The 21,029-nt window shown below is 44.2% G+C and overlaps 1 protein-coding gene across 1 annotated transcript in view; it reads right to left on the bottom strand.

Annotated features, from left to right (window-relative positions):
- Positions 1-4,667: 4,667 nt before the first annotated feature.
- LIMA1 (LIM domain and actin binding 1) overlaps positions 4,668-21,029 on the bottom strand; it is a 71,679-nt gene continuing 55,317 nt past the window's right edge. Inside the window, 2 exon segments of the mRNA XM_017884117.1 lie at positions 4,668-6,946; positions 11,234-11,369. Of these exon segments, the coding sequence (XP_017739606.1) occupies positions 5,941-6,946; positions 11,234-11,369 (1,142 nt within the window). The 3' untranslated portion in view covers positions 4,668-5,940.

The raw sequence follows: 21,029 nt of genomic DNA, 5'->3' as shown, positions 1-21,029 counted from the left end.
ATAAAAGTTTATAACTTTTTTAATTGGGTAAGGGGAACAGAACAAAGAAAGAAAAGGAAGTTGCCCAGGGATCTTTAAGGAAGCATCTCCAAATAAGGAATGGCATGCACTATAGGCTGGGGCTTGTCTAGTTCTGTCCAGGCATGCTGGAGCAAGCTAGGACAGCTGATTTGGAAAACACACACACACACACACAGTGGGTAGCAATCTTTTTTTTTTTTTTTTTTGAGACGGAGTCTCGCTCTGTCGCCCGGGCTGGAGTGCAGTGGCCGTATCTCAGCTCACTGCAAGCTCCGCCTCCCGGGTTTACGCCATTCTCCTGCCTCAGCCTCCCGAGTAGCTGGGACTACAGGCGCCCGCCAAATCGCCCGGCTAATTTTTTGTATTTTTTAGTAGAGACGGGGTTTCACAGTGTTAGCCAGGATGGTCTCGATCTCCTGACCTCGTGATCCGCCCGTCTCGGCCTCCCAAAGTGCTGGGATTACAGGCTTGAGCCACCGCGCCCGGCCGTGGGTAGCAATCTTATAGTAAGAAATTGTGACTTTTTATAATCTTCAAAGAAGAACTTTCCCATTTCTCACACTCGCAAAGTGCTGGGACTACAGGCGTGAGCCACTCCGCCCAGCCTAAAGTTTTTTTTTTTTTTAAACGGTGTCTCGGTCTGTAGCCCAGATTGGAGTGCAGTGGCGGGATCTCGGCTCACCGCAGCCTCCGTCTCCTGGGTTCAAGCGATTCTCTCCCCTCAGCCTCCTGAGTAGCTAGGATTACAGGCAGGCGCCACCACGCCTGGCTAATTTTTGTATTTTTAGTAGAGACGGTGTTTCGCCATGTTGGCCATGGAACCCCTGATCTCAAGTGATCCACTCGCCTCGGCGTCCCAGAGGGCTAGGATTACAGGCTTGAGCCAAAGCACCCGGCTGAAATTTTCTTTTTTTTTTTTTTTTTTTTGAGACGGAGTCTCACTCTGTTGCCCAGGCTGGAGAGCAGTGGTGCGATCGCAGCTCACTGTAAGCTCCGCCTCCCGGGTTCACGCCATTCTCCTGCCTCAGCCTCCCGAGTAGCTGGGCACCCGCCACCACAGCCGGCTAAGTTTTTGTATTTTTAGTAGAGACGGGGTTTCACCCTGTTAGCCAGGATGGTCTCGATCTCCTGACCTCATAATCCGCCCGCCTCAGCCTCCCAAAGTGCTGGGTTTACAGGCGTGAGCCACCGGGCCTGGCCTAATTTTTGTATTTTTATTAGAGACGCGGTTCCACCATGTTGGCCAGGCTGGTCTTAAACTCCTGACCTCAGGTGATCCACCTGCCTGTCCTCCCAAAGTGCTGGGATTACAGGTGTGAGCCATCGAGCTCGGCTGGTTTGCTTCATTTTAGTTCAGTGCCTCTGAAACTTTAGCATCAGCTCAGATATTAGCTTGTCCCATCTCGCACAAGGAGAGTTTCTTTAAGTTCCTGGACCCCATCCAGAGAGATTCTGCTTTCAGGAGTTTGGGGGTAGGATCTATGAATTTGCATTTCCCATTTCTAACAAACTCGTAGGTGATGCCACTGCTGCTGTTCTGTGAACCACTGCCTGAAGCTACTTCCATCCAAACCCAGCAATAGCTTCATGGTAACTACACTATATTAAGATGCAGTTTTAAAGGGCTGGGCACCGTGGCTCATGCCTGTAATCCCAGCATTTTGGGAGGCTGAGGCAGGCAGATCACCTGAGGTCAGGAGTTCAAGACCAGCCTGGCCAACATGGCAAAAACTCACCTGTACAAAAATACAAAAATTAGCTGGGTATGGTGGCAGGTGCCTGTAGTCTCAGCTACTCGGGAGGCTAAGGCAGGAAAATCACCTGAACCCAAGAGACGGAGGTTGCAGTGACCCGAGATTGTGGCACTGCTCTCCAGCCTGGACAACAAATGGAGACTCCATCTCCAAAAAAAAAAAAAAAAAAAAAAAAAAAATATATATATATATATATAATATATATATATATTAAAGGAAGTAATAAATAAACCCAGCCCCCAATGGAATTTTCAATCCGAATCCTCAAGGAAATAGAGGACATACTAACTTAGCATGCAGGAAACCACCGTACACAATGATCTTGGTCCTGACACCCTATTCATGATTTTTTTTTTTTTGTTTTTTTTTTTGAGCTGGAGTCTTGCTCTGTCACCCAGGGCTGGAGTGCAGTGGCGCAATCTCGGCTCACTGTAACCTCCGCCTCCTGGTTCAAGCAATTCTCCTGCCTCAACCTCCCAAGTAGCTGGGATTTTACAGGTGCAACGCCACACATCCAGCTAATTTTGTAATTTTTAGTAGAGATGGGGTTTTCGCCATGGTTGTGCCAGGTCTGGTCTCCAACTCCTGACCTCAGGTGATCCGTCCGCCCGCCTCGGCCTGCCAAAGTGCTGGATTAAACAGGCATGAGCCACTGTGCCTGGCCCCTATTCATGATTCTATCCCCAGAAAAATGAGCATGTACCAATTCCCAGTCTCTTGGCTGTTGGGAAACATTACTAATGATATATTTAATGCAAAGCAAATTTGCTTTCACCTTGGCCAAGAGTAATCCAGCAAGTCACTGGAACCAAGCTGGCCTTATAGCAGTCATGAGCAGAGCCTCCTTAACCATCTCAAGTCCCAAGCTAGCCCCTTCTTCTGCCTTACCAACAGAAAAGCTCTCATCACCCTATAGTCACTAGTGATATACCAGGTCCAAACAAGGTAGCCTTCATTTAGAGAGCTAAAAGAACAAATGATTAATGCTTTTTCTGTTTGGCTGCTTTTTTTCTAAGAATGTTTGGTGTTATCTGGTCATTCTTTTGACTAAGACATCCTTTCTTTATATTGACTCTGGAGCTATTCCTTGTTCCTACTCTGTGTACTCATGATATGTCTGTATCTTAGCCCTTGAAAGGCATAAAAAAGTTTTTTTTAGATGGAGTCTCACTCTGTTGCCCAGGCTGGAATGCAGTGGTGCAATCTCGGCTCACTGCAGCCTCCATGTCCTGGGTTCAAGCGATTCTCCTGCCTCAGCCTCCTGAGTACCTGGGACCACAGGCACGTACCATCATGCCCAACTAATTTTTGTATTTTTAGTAGAGATGGGATTTCACCATGCTGGCCAGGCTGGTCTTGAACTCCTGACCTTGTGATCCACCTGCCTTGGCCTCCCAAAGTGCTGGGAGCCACCACACCCGGCCAAAAAGAGTTCTTCTGAGGGTAATGTCAGTCCCCAAGTGGTGGCACACTCAACTGATATCCACAGGTACTTAGACTTTTTTGTATAAAGTCAGTGCATAATGTGAGTATCATGTGGATGGATTAGAGTAAAATGCAAGTCACAGAAGTTCAAGCCAGGATTGGATATTTTATATCAGCAGGAGCTTTTGGATTAATTGTTCAATGATCATGGATTTTTTTTTTTTGAGATGGAATTTAGCTCTTGTTGCCCAGGCTGGAGTGCAATGCTGTGATCTCGGCTCACCGCAACCTCCCCCTCCTGGGTTCAAGCGATTCTCCTGCCTCAGCCTCCAGAGTAGCTTGGATTACAGGCATGTGCCACCACGCCTGGCTAATTTTGCGTTTTTAGTAGAGATGGGTTTTCTCCATGTTGGCCAGGCTGGTCTCCAACTCCTGACCTCAGGTGATCCTCACGCCTCGGCCTGGCAAAGTGCTGGGATTACAGGCATGAGGCACTGCGCCTGGTCTGAACATGGATCTTTAAATGACTTGGTGGGGGCAAGAGCAGAAAGCAGTATTCTACCAACCACTCAGAAAACCAGGCAAGACTCTAGAAAACACAGGGATCCTGGAAAATGTAACAGATGACTCAAAAAGCATGCCTTACTCTCCAAGGAAATCCACATTTCAACCCTACCAATTAAAGAAAAAAGCCTTAACAATTGGGGCAGTTGCCTCTACAGGCAAGGATATCAATCAGTCAAAAATGCATCTGCCCACTTGGTGTGAACATCGATTTTAAACAAAGGGGGGGAAAGAAAAGCAACAGACACAATGGCTTACTCCTGTAATCCCAGCACTTTGGAAAGCAGAGGTGGGTGGTTCACAAGGTCAGGAATTTGAGACCAGTCTGGCCAACATGGTGAAACCCCGAGTCTACTGAAAATACAAGCATTAGCCAGGTGTGGTGGCAGGCGTCTGTAATCCCAGCTACTCGGGAGGTCTGAGGCAGGAGAATCACTTGAACTGGGGAGGTGGAGGTTGCAGTGAGCCAAGATCACGCCACTGCACTCCAGCCTGGGCGACAGAGCAAGACTATGTCTCAAAAAAAAAAAAAACAAGTCCATTTTCAGCAGAGACATTTGGAAATCCATTCAGCATGCTAGGCATAATTGTAAGGTGAATTATTCAATGTTGAATGCTATAAACAATAAAAACCACCACTGGATTTCAAATTGGTAAAATAGCTCATTTTGAATGCACACATTAATTCTCTTGCCAAGTTGTCTGCAATTTTCCAGAAAAATTTGTCTTCCTTTAGGGAGGACTGAAATCCAAAATCAGCCCAACACTACCATCTAGTGGTGAGATGTATTGATGACGCTTCTCTTCAACTAAAAAAAGTAGTACCATTTTTTTCTTCCCAAACTGAGATCCTGAGAGACAGTAATAATGTAAAAAAAAAAATGGAAGAGAAACATTGAAAAGTTCAAATTTTCATTAAAATCTTTATTGAATAAAAATGTTTCAGACTAAGCATGACTAAGAAAGCACAATGTTTTACATCTCTAAAAAATATTAAAGCTAAATCTCTAATAAATGCAGTACAAAGAAAAGCCTACAGCTTAAAACACCTCTCCCTCCCATCCATACATTTGGAATATCAATTGTGTACAACAAATGTACTCAAGTTTATAATTTCCCCAAACCTTAAGACTAGAAAATCATCCCAAGAAAAGGCCTATAGTTGGTTTAATTTCACCCTGGGAATACTGTCTGTGATAAAATCAATATATTTCAGAGCTAATAAGTATTTAAAAATTAGTATGTCAAAAAAAAGGACATCATAAGGGAAATACAGGGCTTAGAGGTCTGAGCTCAAATGGTGTAAGGCAGTTCTTTCTTATTCCTCCTTTAAACTCTTCACTTTGCTCTAACATGGAACATGGGGGACAGTGATCCCAAAGGTATTACTAAAATATTGCAGCTTTCAGTAAATTATGAGAAGCACAGATACAATCAGAAAAGAAAGCAATCATTTGGAGTACAGTAAATTCATTGGCAGATACAAAAGCTTATTTGGGAGATAGATCTCTCCAAGCACCAAAGAATGTAGGTTGGTTTTCAATTGCCTCAAAAGTGCTCGGTTGTATTATACCTCAGGACTTCGAGTTCACGATATAGTTTAGAGAGTAGGACATAAAGTAGTAAATTCCTTATATATATCACAGCAAGAAAATTAATCTAAAAAAATTTAAAGACTAAATAAACTCTTAACAGGTAAATCCTAAAAAATTAAATTGTTATTCATTTAAAAATATACAAACTGTGCCCTTTATACTAAAGTGCATTCAGTCGTAATGTTTAGGCCCTTAAATTCCTTCTGTATATTCTCTAATTCTAAAATAGTGTGTAACAATATACTACTGATCATCTATCTACTTTAATATTGCCTTTTGGGAATATAGTAGAATCTGGGCTATTATGAGGTGGAATATTTCCCCAGTTCTAAGCCTTACAGCACTTATGCATATCATCACTGCTAAAATGAAGAATTTAAGTAAAGCTATCTCTAGCATTTAGAATGTGTGTTTTTTTTTTTTTTTTTCTTTTGGTTTTAAGAAGGAATTCTTTTCCAAAGTTACTTCCAAGTAAATTACATTTCATGCTGGGATACCTGCTTATGTGCATCACACTTTGACAAAGGGCAGTGGCTCACTAACACTAACGTGAATTTAAGGCCCAGCATCATTGCAATTTGTCACTCTTCATCCTCATCCTCATCATAATACCGATTTCTCTTTATCTGTTCCTCCACAGAGAGCTCTTTGACCACTTCTCCCTCCCAGAGTTCCACATCCTGGGATTTCTGACTCTGAGTAGTGAATTCTTCAGCAAAGGTGTCATCTACAAAACTGGACCAATTTGGAGACTTGGGTTCTTGTGGAGATTGTTGTTTGAGGAAGCTGTTATCATCTTCATCAAAGTTTGCACCATTTTCTACAAGATTCTCATTCTCCAACTCCAGACTATGACCTTCCTTACTTCTCTTCCCTGTCTCTCCTTTAGATTCCTTGTTTTGCCAGGTTGTTTTTCCCACACTCCCATTCTTCTTAGAAGCCTTGGCATTTTCCACTTGTTTCCTTTCTGCAACTATTCCGCCCACAAACTCTTCACTCTGCTCTGACATGCTCCAGCCTTTCCTGATAGGTGGGGACAAAGTTTTTGGGCTCTTGACAGAGGTGCTTTGAAATGAAGCTGCTACAGTGAATGGGCGGCTTCTTTCCTTCAGTGAAGAAGATCGTCTTAGCTTCTTCAGATCCAGATCGACATCCTCAGGAACTTCAGGCTTGCTGATTTCATCTTCAGGAGGCCATTTGGGCTTTGACACTTTGATCCCTTCCTCCAAGGCACTTCCTGAACTTCCAAGTTCAGTGGGGGGTGGCCAGGCGATCCTCAGCTTCTTGGTTTCAGCTGGCTTGTCTTCCTTCTCCTGCTGAGAGGCCGCCTTGGCTTCCATACTTGCAGCGAGGACACCCACCTTAGCAATAGGGGCATCTTCTACCCCTGGGCTGTGAGAGGTCTCCCTTGCATTTGCAAGCTGGGCTGGTCTCTCCAAAATCTCTTCGTTTTCATTTTTGCTTGCCCATAGATCCTTGTGTGGTCTGTGCCCAAAGCCTTCATCATAGTTGCCCTTAGATTTAAAGAGTTGATTGAAGTGAGGCTTACAATAGATTCTTCCGTGTAAAGATGCATATGTTCCTAGACTGTCATTAAAAGAAAAAAAGCATAAAGTTAGCAAATCTTCATACTCTCACTTATACCAGGAGGCTAAAATCTGGCAATTCCAGTATTTTCAGAAGATGCTAAGTAAGAAAAAGATCTTTAAAAGCACTTTAGTGACCAGGAATTCCTTACCCCATTTTAGCACATTTGTTTTCTTATCATAACACAAAGCATGGATTGGGCACGGTGTCTCATGCCTGTAATCCCAGCACTTTGACAAGCAAAGGGTGAGAGGATCGCTTGAACCCAGGAGTTTGAGACCAGCCTGGCCAACACAGTGAGAACTCACCTCTACAAAAAAATTAAAAAATAAGCTGGGCGTGGTGGCATGTGCCTGTAGTCCCAGCTACTTGGGAAGCTGAAGTGGGAGAATCACTTGAACCCGGGAGGCAGAGGTTGCAGTGAGCTGAGACTGTACCACTGTGACAGAGTGAGACTGTGTTAAAAAAAAAAAAAAAAAAAAAAAAAAAAAAAAAAAAAAAAAAAAAAAAAAAAAAAAAAAAAAAAAAGAAGAAGAAGAGAAAGAAACAACAATAATAGAAACTTTAATTCTGAGCCTTGAGAGGAATGTGGCTATGCAAGCTGGGTCACACAGCATGTAGCTGCGACTCTGTCTTTTCACTATAAATAATAAAGACCAAAGGGTACCAGAGATAAGACCCCTCCGATCACTATCCCTCCTTTACAGAGTGATAATCTTCCTTAGAATGTAGCACTCTGTAACCAATCAAATCACTGTGGTATATGCACTGGTCTTATATGAAAAATGTCACAATCTTTGCTAAANAGCACATTTGTTTTCTTATCATAACACAAAGCATGGATTGGGCACGGTGTCTCATGCCTGTAATCCCAGCACTTTGACAAGCAAAGGGTGAGAGGATCGCTTGAACCCAGGAGTTTGAGACCAGCCTGGCCAACACAGTGAGAACTCACCTCTACAAAAAAATTAAAAAATAAGCTGGGCGTGGTGGCATGTGCCTGTAGTCCCAGCTACTTGGGAAGCTGAAGTGGGAGAATCACTTGAACCCGGGAGGCAGAGGTTGCAGTGAGCTGAGACTGTACCACTGTGACAGAGTGAGACTGTGTTAAAAAAAAAAAAAAAAAAAAGAAGAAGAAGAGAAAGAAACAACAATAATAGAAACTTTAATTCTGAGCCTTGAGAGGAATGTGGCTATGCAAGCTGGGTCACACAGCATGTAGCTGCGACTCTGTCTTTTCACTATAAATAATAAAGACCAAAGGGTACCAGAGATAAGACCCCTCCGATCACTATCCCTCCTTTACAGAGTGATAATCTTCCTTAGAATGTAGCACTCTGTAACCAATCAAATCACTGTGGTATATGCACTGGTCTTATATGAAAAATGTCACAATCTTTGCTAAAATTTCTACGTAAGTGAAACTTCAACTTTCTCCACTTTGGAATGCTGACCCCATTCATTTGGAGTCAGTGTTTCTGGGTAGCCATCATCAAGCTTTTGTGTTTGAATTAACTCTATTCTTAATGGTGTATATACACATAAGTTTATCTTTTTTTTTTTTTTTTTTTTGAGAGAATCTTGATTTGTCGCCCAGGCTGGAGTGCAGTGTCACAATCTCGGCTCACTGTAACCTCTGCCTCCCAAGTTCAAGCAATTCTCCTGCCTCAGCCTCCCAAGTAGCTGGGATTACAGGAGTGCGCCACCACGCCTGGCTAATTTTTGTATTGTTTTGTTTTGTTTTGTTTGAGTCTTGCTCTGTCGCCAGGCTGGAGTGCAGTGGCATGATCTCAGCTCACTGCAACCTCCACCTCCTGGGTTCAAGTGATTCTCCTGCCTCAGCCTCCCGAGTAGCTGGGACTACAGGCGTGGGCCACCATGCACAGCTAATTTTTGTATTTTTAGTAGAGATAGGGTTTCACCATGTTGGCCAGGATGGTCTCGATCTCTTGACCCTTGATCTGCCCTCCTTGGCTTCCCAAAGTGCTGGGATTACAGGCATGAGCCACCACGCCTGGTCATTTTTGTATTTTTTAATAGAGATGGGGTTTCACCATGTTGGCCAGGCTGGTCTTGAACTCCTGGGCTCAAGTGATCTTCTGGCCTTGACCTCCAAGCGTGCTGGGATTACAGGCGTGAACCACTGCACCCAGCCTTTTTTTTTTTTTTTTGAGTTTAGGTCTTGCTCTGTCACCCAGGCTGGAGTGCAATGGTATGATCATAGCTCACTGCAGCCTTGACCTCCAGGGCTGAAGTGATCCTCCAGCCTCAGTCTCAGCCTCCCGAAATTTTTCATAGAGATGGGGTCTCCGGCCACGTGTGGTCCCAGCACTTTGGGAGGCTGAGGTGGGTGGGTCACTGGAGGTCAGCAGTTCGAGACCAGCCTGACCAACATGGTGGTCTCTACTAAGAAATACAAAAATTGGCCAGGCACGGTGGCTCACGCCTGTAATCTCAGCACTTTGGGAGGCTGAGGGGGGTGGATTACCTGAGGTCAGGAGTTCAAGACCAGCGTGGCTAACATGGTGAAACCTCATCTCTATGAAAAGTACAAAAATTAGCCAGGCGAGGTGGCGCACGCCTGTAGTCCCAACCACTCAGGAGGCTGAGGCAGGAGAATCACTTTAACCTGGGAGGTGGAGGTTGCAGTGAGCTGAGATCACGCCACTGCACTCCAGCCTGGGCGACAGAGCAAGACTCCATCTCTGGGAAAAAAAAAAAAATTAGCTGGGTGTGGTGGTGTATACCTGTAATGCCAGATACTCAGGAGACTGAGGCATGATAATCACCTGAACCTGGGAGACAGAGGTTGCAGTGAGCCAGGATCACGCCACTGCACTCCAGCCTGGGAAACAGAGTGAGACTCTATCTCAAAAAGAAAAACCAGATGGGGTCTCTCTATGTTACCCAGGCTAGTCCTGAACTCCTGGCCTCAAGTGATTCTCCTACCTGGGCACTCCCAAAGTGCTAGGATTATAGGTGTGAGCCACCACATCTAGATATAAGCTGTGATTAATAGAAGAACAGTGAGGAGTTGACAGGAGGTAGTTTTTCCCTAATGTCAGCCCTAGACAAGCCTTTAGGAGATTTGGTGTCTCTTGCAGGATGATAAATTTTATCCTTTTAAAGTTTTTTCCCTTAAATTAAGAACCGTTCTGAAGAGTGACAAATTTTAAAGGGGGTATAAAATGGCAGCATTTCCACAAAAGAAATAAGGTGCTTTAGGCCAGATGCCGTGGCTCACACCTATAATCCCAGCACTTTGGGAGGCCGAGGCGGGTGGATCTGCAGGTCAGGAGATTGAGACCGTCCTGGCTAACATGGTGAAACCTCGTCTCTACTAAAAATACAAAAAATTAGCTGGGCATGGTGGCACGTGCCTGTAGTCCCATACTCAGGAGACTGAGGCAGGAGAATCGCTTGAACCCAGGAGGCGGAGATTGCAATGAGCTGAGATGGCTCCACGGCACTCCAGCCTGGGCAACAGGGCGAGACTCCATCTCAACAACAACAAAAAAAGGTGCTTTGGAGAAAAAATTAAGAGTGGGCAGAAAAAGAACTAGTGAGTGGAAGTTACTGAGGTACACTTTGGCTCCATGTTTGGAGAAGCTGTCTAGCTAGAGCTATCTAATAGCTAGAAATGTCATGCAGATGCCAAAACATCTTTCAAGAGCATTTTAGGAGGGATTGCTTGGGAAGGAAAGCTGGAAAAAGTGACATCTTGGTTAATTCCTTCTGTAAGACTCTGTGATTAAAATGAGTTAATTTGGAATGTTTCCCCAATTTGTCACATTTATATTTGCACTTTGAGTTACTTGGAAGAAATGATATGTAGCAACTATTTTCTCGGAAATAAAGTGAGGCAACATAGAGAAAAAGACATGCTCTCCAGGGGTCATTATTATTGCCATTATTATCATTTATACAGTGGTTAAGACAAGTAAGGGCTTAAGCAAGTAACCTCTTGAGATTTCTTAACTTTGTGATTCTATGATACCAAGGGAAAACATTCTATTAAATTAGGTCACTGGGGGTTTTACCTGCAACTCATATTATTTAAACTTCGGTTCTAACATGTAAATTAACATATCAATATACCAAGAAGTTCCAAATACCATCATTATTTGGTATGAAAGACTTGTCACTAAATGATGCTTTTTACTTTATTCAAGAGCCTTCAACAGAACATCATTAGCACAGTAGCTTTTTAGCACCAGTGCTCTAAAAGCCAAAGACTCCCTTAAGAGTTCCAGTTACAGAGAAACAACTTGTTTTGGGCTGGCTTACCTGAGTTTGTTGTTGCAATAGGAGCAACGGAAGCAGCTGATGTGAAACACCTGCTGGTTGGCCAAGAGACGCTCCATTGGATAGACTGTCTTCTGACATTCCACGCAGGTCTCTCTTGCAGGTGCCTGAAACTTCTAGGAAAAGGAAAAAGACAACTTTAGCATGGGCAGCGATGAGTTAGCACTATCTTGAGATGGGCCCTAGAATTTACTTTGTCTAAGGGCTCTCTTAGCTGGTCAGTCAATTCTTATGGAGCACTAAACCTGCTACCATTCTATCAGCTGACTCTTTAAAGCCAAGAGGCTCTCTTGATATTCCCTTCCCAAACTGTCTGGCTGCTCTAAATGCAGCAGCCACCAAAGATAGATGGAGCTAGGTCTGGATTGCAAAGAAAGGCTTAGACAAGTCATGACCCACATAAAAAAATGTTAGGAGCAGGGGATTGGGGAAGGGACAGGGAAGGGATGGGGGAGGGGCAGGGATTAGGAGAAAATGTTATCACACACAGAAGAAAGAAGTTTGATTCAAGTGCCAAGTAAACACAAGACAGATTCTAAAGGGGATAAATTTCAAGGAGAGGAAGAACATTTGCCTTTGGGAATAAGGAAAGACATTTCAGTAAAGTCCCTTTTATTCTCCTCTGCTTATAATCTTGATTTGTTCAATCAACTAGACATAATATTTTTAAACAAGTCAAAACTGACACACAAGTGGAACAATTTATAAGAGACACAAACTATTTTATTAGGACACCAGAAGGAAGCATAACCCATTAAAGCTATAGGTTTTATAATACTTCTAAAAACCAATGGAGAGAAAAATGGAAGCAATGGGAAATGCACTGGTTAATGTATTAATGACAGGGAGTTCATGGACTGTTTGTAAAGTTGGAACAAACATGGGCACAGTGGTTCTACCTGACAAACTCAGTCCTAAAGAATATAAAACAGTTGGTATTCTAGCACTGGTAAAAGCCAGAACTCCAAAAATATTATAAGCTTTTACACGATAAGAAATACTTACATTGGCTGGGCACGGTGGCTCATGCCTGTAATCCCAGCACTTTAGGAAGCTGAGGCGGGCAGATCACAAGGTCAGGAGTTCGAGACCAGCCTGGCCAACATGGTGAAACCCCGTCTCCAGTAAAAATACAAAAATTAGCCAGGCATGGTGGTGCGCTCCTGTAACCCCAGCTACTCGGGAGGCTGAGGCAAGAGAATGGCATGAACCCGGGAGGTGGAGCTTGCAGAGAGCCGAGATTGCACCACTGCATTCCAGCCTGGGTGACAGAGCAACTCCGTCTCAAAAAAAAAAAGGAATAGTTACATGGCTACTTAGGGGTGGGGAGGAGGTGACAATACAAAGTCCCTAGGTGTATGGGAGTTAACCCTTGACTTGTCCAACACAAACACCTCAACCAGTAGATGCAGGAGGCAGCTTAGGTGGCCAGGAAGCTTTCATAGGCAATTAGGAGGTGCTTTTGCTGCCGCGATCAGCCTGGATTCACCAGAAAATACATGATGGTAAGTAATGCAAATTAATCCCAAGGCCCAGGACCTGGATAGTTAAGCCTAAAATGAACCAGGTTATGGGCAAGATAGAATTTTGAGTAAAAAAAACCCAAAACAGGCTGGGTGCAGTGTCTCACACCCATAATCCCACACTTTGGGAGGCTGAGATGGGCAGATCACGAGGTCAGGATTTCAAGACCAGCCTGGCCAACATATTGAAACCCCGTCTCTACTAAAAATACAAAAATTAGCCGGGCATGGTGGCATGTGCCTGTAGTCCCAGCTACTCGGGAGGCTGAGGCAGGAGAATCGCTTGAACCTGGGAGGTGGAAGTTGCAGTGAGCTGAGATTGAGCTACTGCACTCCAGCTTGGGCAACAGAGTGAGACTTCGTCTGAAAACAAAAAAAAAACCCCAAAAGAGGCCCATAAAAATTCAGACTGCTGGTTCACTTGCCACATGATTCACTAGGAGGTAAAGCAAAAAATAAAAATGGTTTTCCAAGTAGATATGGGCAGGAAATGAGAGCAGAAAATGTGCATAAAATGAAAATAAATCTATAAAAGGAAGTTTAATAAAATTAGTGGTAGACTCCCAAGTAGTGCCCAAGGGATTTCAGAAGGAAGGAACAAAGCTGAGCGGAAATGGCTAGTTACCAGGACTCTGCTTCATTCTAGGGGCAGTGTCCTAAAAAGAAACATCTAAAGAATCAAAAGACCACAGGTTACAAACTAGTTTACCAAGCATAAGGGAGGTGTTGAAATATGACTAAATGTTATTGTAATGAATGTTGTTGCAAGTAATTAACACATTTTAGTATTTGGAGCTCTGAATTCTTTTTTTCTTATATGGACATTGCTAAATGGAGATATCTTTGCAGGGTTTTAATGAAGTTTTCTCTAAAAGGACTAGGTCTTTGTCTAGGTAGGAGATAAACTGGCCAGGTGCGGTGGCCCACGCCTGTAATCCCAGCACTTTGGGAGGCCAAGGCAGGTGGATCACTTGAGGTCAGGAGTTCCAGACTAGCCTGGCCAACATGGTGAAACCCTGTCTCTACAGAAAATGCAAACATTAGCTGGGTGTGGTGGCAGGCGCCTGTAATCCCAGCTACTCGAGAGGCTGAGGCACAAGAATTACTTGAACCCAGGAAGCGGAGGTTGCAAAGAGCTGAGATCTCACCACTGCCCTCCAGCCTTGGAGACAGGGCAAGACTTTGTCTCAAAAACAACAACAAAAGGAGAGATGTTAAAAAGCAGAATAGGCCGGGCGCGGTGGCTCAGGCCTGTAATCCCAGCACTTTGGGAGGCCAAGGTGGGTGGATCACAAAGTCAAGAGATCGAGACCATCCTGGACAACATAGTGAAACCCCATCTCTACTAAAAAATACAAAAATTAGCTGGGCATGGTGGCATGGGCCTATAGTCCCAGCTACTCGGGAGGCTGAGGCTGGAGAATCACTTGAACCTGGGAGGCACAGGTTGCAGTGAGCCGAGATTGTGCCACTACACTCCAGCCTGGCGACACAGCAAAAAAAAAAAAAAAAAAAAAGCAAGAATAAAATTTTGGTGTAATAGATAATGGAAGCTATTGGAGAGAGCCTGGTGCAATCATACTCACATAATGTAAAGTAGGACAAATGATATTTATCAGATTAAAGTCCATTTTCAGTTTGAGAAAGGGAATTCTGCTTTTTTTTTTTTTTTTTTTTTTTTTTTGAGACAGCTCTCGCTCTGTCACCAGACTGGAGTGGCAGTGGGTGCATCTCGGCTCCTGCAGCTCTCTCCTGTTCAAGCATTCTCCTGCCTCAGCTCCTGAGTAGCTGGGCATACAGGCGGTGCAGCCACCACACCCGGGCTACTTTTTGTTTTTTAGTAGAGATGGGGTTTCACCTGTTTTGGGCCAGGCTGGTCTTGAACGCCTGACCTCAAGTGGTCCTCCCACCTCGGCCTCCCAAAGTGCTGGGATTACAGGCATGAGCCACTGTGCCCAGCCTGGAATTCTGTATTTTTAACACTTGAAATAGATGTAGGAGAGTAAGTGCTCATTCTGGTCAGTAGACACAGCAGGAGACAGACACTTTACATGGGATAAGAGGAGATGGATACTGTTCCGCTAAAGGGGAATGGAAGGACGCAGAGCATGCCTCCACCACAAATACACGAAGGGGAGGCACACACTGTGGGATGGGGAAGCAGCCCAGGGAACAGAAGGAAAGGAGAACCTGTGAGAAAGCTGAAAGTTGAGCTCACATTAGGAGGAAAGTGGAAGGCAGGAGCAGAAATTAGGTACCGGGAGCAGGAGGCAGAAGCTGGAAGAGACAAACAGGAACCTTTAATGAATACACAGCATTTGGCGTGCCCTGGAGAGCTTTACTGCAGCTGAGCTGAAACTCAGAGACTCAGATCCAAGAATAAGACCACATTTTTCTTTTTTTCCTTTTTAAGTAACTCTGCTAATCATGGCAAAATCAGCCTCACTCGTATCTACCTGAGGCTGGAACATATCCCAGCTCAGGAGAGCGAGCTTTTATGAGTCTTCACCCACACAAGGAATGTCTCATTAACAATTCTTTAGTGTCTTACTACCTCCCACACCTGACCCACATCGGCTGTCTCTTTAATAGAGCCTTCACCCACATGGAGCGAAAAGTCTGTCTTCCTCCTTAACATCAAGTTAATAGATTGCTAGCTCACATAATTGACTAACCTCAAGCTTCTAACTAGCCAGACCTATCAGAGTCCCATTATTCCTATTCATTTCTCACATCAACCCTTTTCAATATTATTTAAGGTTTACGCAGCAGCTGCTGCCTAAGGGCCCCTTCTAGTTTCATAAAGACAAGAGGGTCCCGACATGGTAAAATGCCAACTCACAGCAGCTCCGGCTGTGCCTCCCCTTTATTTTCTCTGTCCTGGGCTCTCAGCCACTTTTCTGTAATTGCCCCCATGTCTATTCAGACAACAGGAAGCATAGTCAGTGCCCAAAAATCTCTACCATTATCACAGGCCTGGCATACATCCTGCCCACGCCTTCATGGCATGCTCAGACTTGGCACAGCCATGTTTAAAACACTGCCAATATGACAATGTTAGACATTTTTTATCTTCACAATATATTTTTTCAGTTAGTAAGAGATTTTTTTTCATTCCCCTTCTCCCACCTTTTGCCCCTACCAACTAGAAAGTTAAACACCAGGTGTCTTATCAAAGTTCACAGAGTCAGTATCAGAATTAGAATTAAAACTGTAGGAGAATAGCCTGTTGCATGGCAAGAGTGACGCCATCTTGGAGTGAAACCGCCATGCTAACTGGTGGTTTGACTCCTGCATACCAAGGTGTTCTGCAGCAAAGTTTTTAAACAATGCCTGTAGCATAGATTATCCCTCATAAAAGAAATAGTGCCCAGAGCATAGACAACCCCTCATAAAGATGCTTATCCAATCGCTCCAGTGATAAGTTTTGTGAGAAAGTCAAGCGTGACCAGCTGCACATGTTTTATCCTAAAACCTTGCTATATAAAGGATATTTTCTGGAGAGCTGGTTCAGGGATCCACTGTCTCATGGCCTCCTAAACATCACTTCTGTTCATAAGCTCCTATTAAATGTTCCTTTCTGAGAAACTGGATTTGTCAGCCTCTTCCTTTGGCTTCTCAGCTCCCTCAGCCTTTGTGGGTAGGTCTGCATAGACCTGCTCACTGCACAAACTCAGAACTCCTGACTCACAAACCAAGAGAGCATTTTCTAAATTGTCCTGGAATGTTAAATTTCCACAACCAAGGGAAACTCTTTGGGGAGGAGAGCAGATGCTAACCCAAATGAAATTAATCCTGCTACAGCAATTTGAACAAACTATGGTCTTCCCTTTGTTTCAAATAAAAAATATGCAGATAATATCTTCAGGATATTCTAGAATGAATGAGGTAATCTATAAATAATTGATGTTCATAAATACTGTCTTTCCCATTTGAGGGATATTATAGACTCTCTGTTGATTACCATCCACTTAAAGATATTTTTCTAACAAATTTGCATGGCTTCATTTACATTCTTTTACCCTCTTGTCTCATATATTTTTTAGTCTAATAAAGGCCCCAGTTGTGGTGTGTGTGGGAGGGAGGGGGGAGCAGCTGACAACAGACATTGATGTTAACTAGCCTTTACACATAGTGAAAGAAGATGAAAATTCTGTATTGATGTCAAGCCTCTATTCCTCAGAATACCACAAAATGCCTTTCATTCCTTCCAATTTGTGTAAAATATCTAGGTAATGAAACTGAAATTCTTCACCACACAGCAAATGGTTGGACCAGCCCTGTGCAGCCTTAACCCTTCCTCTGGTTTTCTGTAAAACTCTTTGTGAAAGCATTTTGGGGAATGTTCATATCTTAAATAGAGTGCTCTATACAGAGAAGAAAGGACAGTCCTCTGAAAAGGCAGTAATAGTGAGTAAGTGAGAAAAGATTCTAGATGCTCTTCTAGCATAATTTTGACAGCTTTGCAAACCAGCATAAAACCTCCCACTGTGTCTCCAGGGGGAGGAACAGCTGGCACGACACTGAGAGGGGCAGTGCAGTGTGTGCCACCCTCTCACACAGACTGCCATGTTCTCTCTCAACACCCATCAGCAGAATGCTGTGAGGAGGCCTGGGACTTGGTTGTCCCGGGCATACTGAGGGCAGACGGTTGTTCCCTAGGGCCAGTCACATCTTGCCTCTTCCTCCTCTATCCTCTCCTCTGGGAACATTTAGGGGATGATTTCTTTCAAATGGGAGGACATAAAGCCTAAGAGATCTCTGAGTCTCTTGAAGTAGAAAGGGCCTGATGCTTCTCACAGGGTCCACTAAGCTCTGCTCTCAGAATAACACCCTTTTTGAGAATGAACCTGTAACTTCATTGGTACCAAGTCTTACCAACTAAGCTCTGTGGCCAGTGTTCAAAGTGTACAGAATCCTTAAAGACCTCCATCATTTTTTACTTTATTAAGCTAAAATATGAAATGAATTGAGTCTGTACCTTAGATGTCCTCTTTTCAATAACAGGCACTAAGAAACAGTTTTTTCCAGGATGTGTGGGATCCAAAAATCTATTCTGAGTGAACAAGTTTATTCTTGGCTGTATGTAATTTCCCAAAGTGGAGAAACAACTTCTGTTCATAGTCTGCAGCCATGAGACCAGTTCTGCCAGCAGGTCTTCCTATAAACATTTACTAAAGTATCTATATATTTGCCTGCAGACTGTAAAGGGGAACTCTGAGGAAGAGCAAATAAATTGCCCTTAAATAACAGTGGAGATGTAACTGGGTTCTACCAGGCTCTGTACACTATGATCATCTGAGCTCTGGACCACAGGCAAACAGCCAGGCCCGTTTACTCTGGTCCTTACACAATGCTCAAAACCCGAGGTATGTGTCTATGCAGGCAGGGCCGTCTGCATTCTACTGCTGAGTGACCAGTGCCAAAGGAGTAGGCATGGGTCTGAGGCAGACACAGAGACAGTTTTACCTCCGTTTCCTCTCCCTGGTGCCAAAGGAGACCTAAGTGAGGTGTGCCCCTTCACACACCACTCGTCCGCTCAGACCATGAAACTTGAGTGGGGTGGGATCCCTATCCTGGACAAGGAAGTCTGGCCAAGCAGTCAAAGGAGGGATGCGAGACTGCATTGAGAATTCACATAGTCACAAGAACAGATTCTGGTTCTTAAATTTCCCCAGGTCCTGAGTTATACAGAATCCATCACCAAGTTAGATTTGCTAGCCGTTCTTGATCCCCAGCCATGACCTGAGCACTCACATCTAGGCAGCATTGCTGTCAGAGAGGAAAGTAACCCTGTGGGGTCTGCTACTTTGTGAGACTCCAGATTCTGACAGAGAAAGTGCTGATGGCAGCATCAGCCAACCTTCAAGGCCAGAACACAGCCATGTGGAGCACATGTGCAGATTCAGTCACCATGATCCTGCCCATTCTTCTTGGACTTGCTTTCTCTTTCTGCTTTCTTTACCTTTTGTTCCTTTTCAATAAACCTTATTCTTCTCATAAATCTCTGCCTCCTTTAAAATTTTCATGTTTATCTTTTTCACCTTGCTCACCTTTTAAATCCACCCTTTAAATCCTGGGTTCTCCCCTTTCCTCCTTTTGTTCCAAACCCTCCCTGATGTCCCCTCCTCTTTATGGTTTGTGTGCAGTAAGACTTTCAGCTGTGGACCAATCATGCTCACAGTCAGAGGTAGAAGCACGGCAGATATGAGCATGAGTTGGGAGCAGCACATACCACCTTACAACTCATTCTATTTATTGAGTTTCAAATGTTAAAACTTCTGAAACACAACCCTGCTACTTAAGAGAGCACTAGAGGAGAAAGACACTAAAGAAGAGTGGGTAATTCAAGTGAGTGAAGTAGCCCATCATTAGCAAGCTAGTCAATTAAAACAAGTCAGCTAACAAACCTAAAATAAGTTTTGACATTTTTAATAAACATTTTTGGCTTATTTTTATGGGAATATGTTTGCCCATAGAAGAGGAAAAGACAATTTTCAAAACTTGGGTAGTAAAAGCAGATCATAGATTGAGGAGCGTAGCTCTGTCACCCAGGCTGGAGTGCAGTGGCGTGATCTCGGCTCACTGCAACCTCCACCTCCTGGGTTCAAGCGATTCTCCTGCCTCAGCCTCCTGAGTAGCTAGGATTACAGGTGCCTGCCACCAGGCTCAGCTAATTTTTGTATTCTTAGTAGAGACGGGCTTTGGCTTTCACCATGTTGGCCAGGCTGGTCCCAAACTCTTGACCTCATGATCCACCCACGTGGGCCTCCCAAGGTGCTGAGGTTATAGGCATGAGCCACCGCGCCCGGCCCATTCAATTCTTTTTTTTTTTGGAGATGGAATCGCACTCTGTCACCCAGGCTGGAAAGCAGTGGTGCAATCTTGGCTCACTGCAACCTCTGCTTCCCGGGTTCAAGCGATTATCCTGCCTCAGCCTCCTGAGTAGCTGGGACTACAGGCACGCACTACTGTGCCCAGTTAATTTTTTTATTTTTAGAGACAGGGTTTCACCATGTTGGCCAGGGTGGTCTCGGACTCCTGACCTCCTGATCTGCCCGCCTCAGCCTCCCAAAGTGCTGGGATTATAGCTGTGAGTCACTGCACCCGGCCTCAATTCTTAATATCTAATATTATACCCTTAGTATAAGTGTTGCTTGAATGTCTTTTTTTGTTTTTTTGTATTTTTAGTAGAGACGGGGTTTTTCCATGTTGTTCAGGCTGGTCTTGAACTCCTGACCTCAGGTGATCCGCCCGCCTCAGCCTCCCAAAGTGCTGGGATTATAGCTGTGAGTCACTGCACCCGGCCTCAATTCTTAATATCTAATATTATACCCTTAGTATAAGTGTTGCTTGAATGTCTTTTTTTGTTTTTTTTTTTACAGAAAATTGGCTGGCCAGCCCCATTCCAGTGGACACATTCTTTTGTTAAAAATGTTAATGACATTGTTTAAACACCAGGTCCTTAAAAAAAAAAAGTAGGAACAACAGGGCCAGGTGGGTTTGGTGGCTCATGCCTGTAATCCCAGCATTTTGGGAGGCCAAGGTGGGGGATTACTTGAGGCCAAAAGTTCAAAACCAGCTTGGGCAACATAGTGAGACCCCCATCCCCATACAAATGTAAAAAATATATTAGCTGGGTGTAGTGGCATGCGCCTATAGTCCCAGCTACTCGGGAGGATGGCTTGAGCTCAGGAGATGGAGGCTGCAGTAAGCTGTGATCACACCACTAGACTCCAGCCTGGGTGACAAAGTGACACCCTGTCTCAAAAAAAAAAAAAAAAAAAGCTAACCACTAATCAGGTTAAGGTCAAGCTCTGCAGATCAGGAAGTCACTATCTTTAAGGTGAAATTGCACATCTCGTCAAATGTGCTGATTTTAGTTGAACAGATTTTTCCTGGCTGGGCAGTGGCTCATGCCTATAATCCCATCCCAGCACTTTGGGAGGCCAAGGCAGGCAGATCACCCAAGCTCTGGAGTTTGAGACCAGCCTGGGAAACATGGAAAAACCACATCTCTTAAAAAAAAAAAAAAGGCAAGGCAAGGTGGCATGTGTCTATAGTTCTAGCTACTCAGGAGGCTGAGACAGGAGGATTGCATGAGCCTGGGAAGTCAAGGCTGCAGTGAGCCATGATCACACCACCATACTCCAGCCTGAGCAACAGAGCAAGACCCTGTCTCAACAAAACAAAACAAAAACAAAAACAAACAAATGGCCAGGTGTGGTGGTTCACACCTGTAATCCCAGCACTTT

The sequence above is a fragment of the Rhinopithecus bieti genome, unplaced genomic scaffold (assembly GCF_001698545.2).
Source record: "Rhinopithecus bieti isolate Rb0 unplaced genomic scaffold, ASM169854v2 scaffold_14455, whole genome shotgun sequence".
Lineage (NCBI taxonomy): Eukaryota > Metazoa > Chordata > Mammalia > Primates > Cercopithecidae > Rhinopithecus > Rhinopithecus bieti.
Note: the sequence above shows the minus strand (reverse complement) of the source record. Positions and strands in the feature narration are given on the sequence as shown.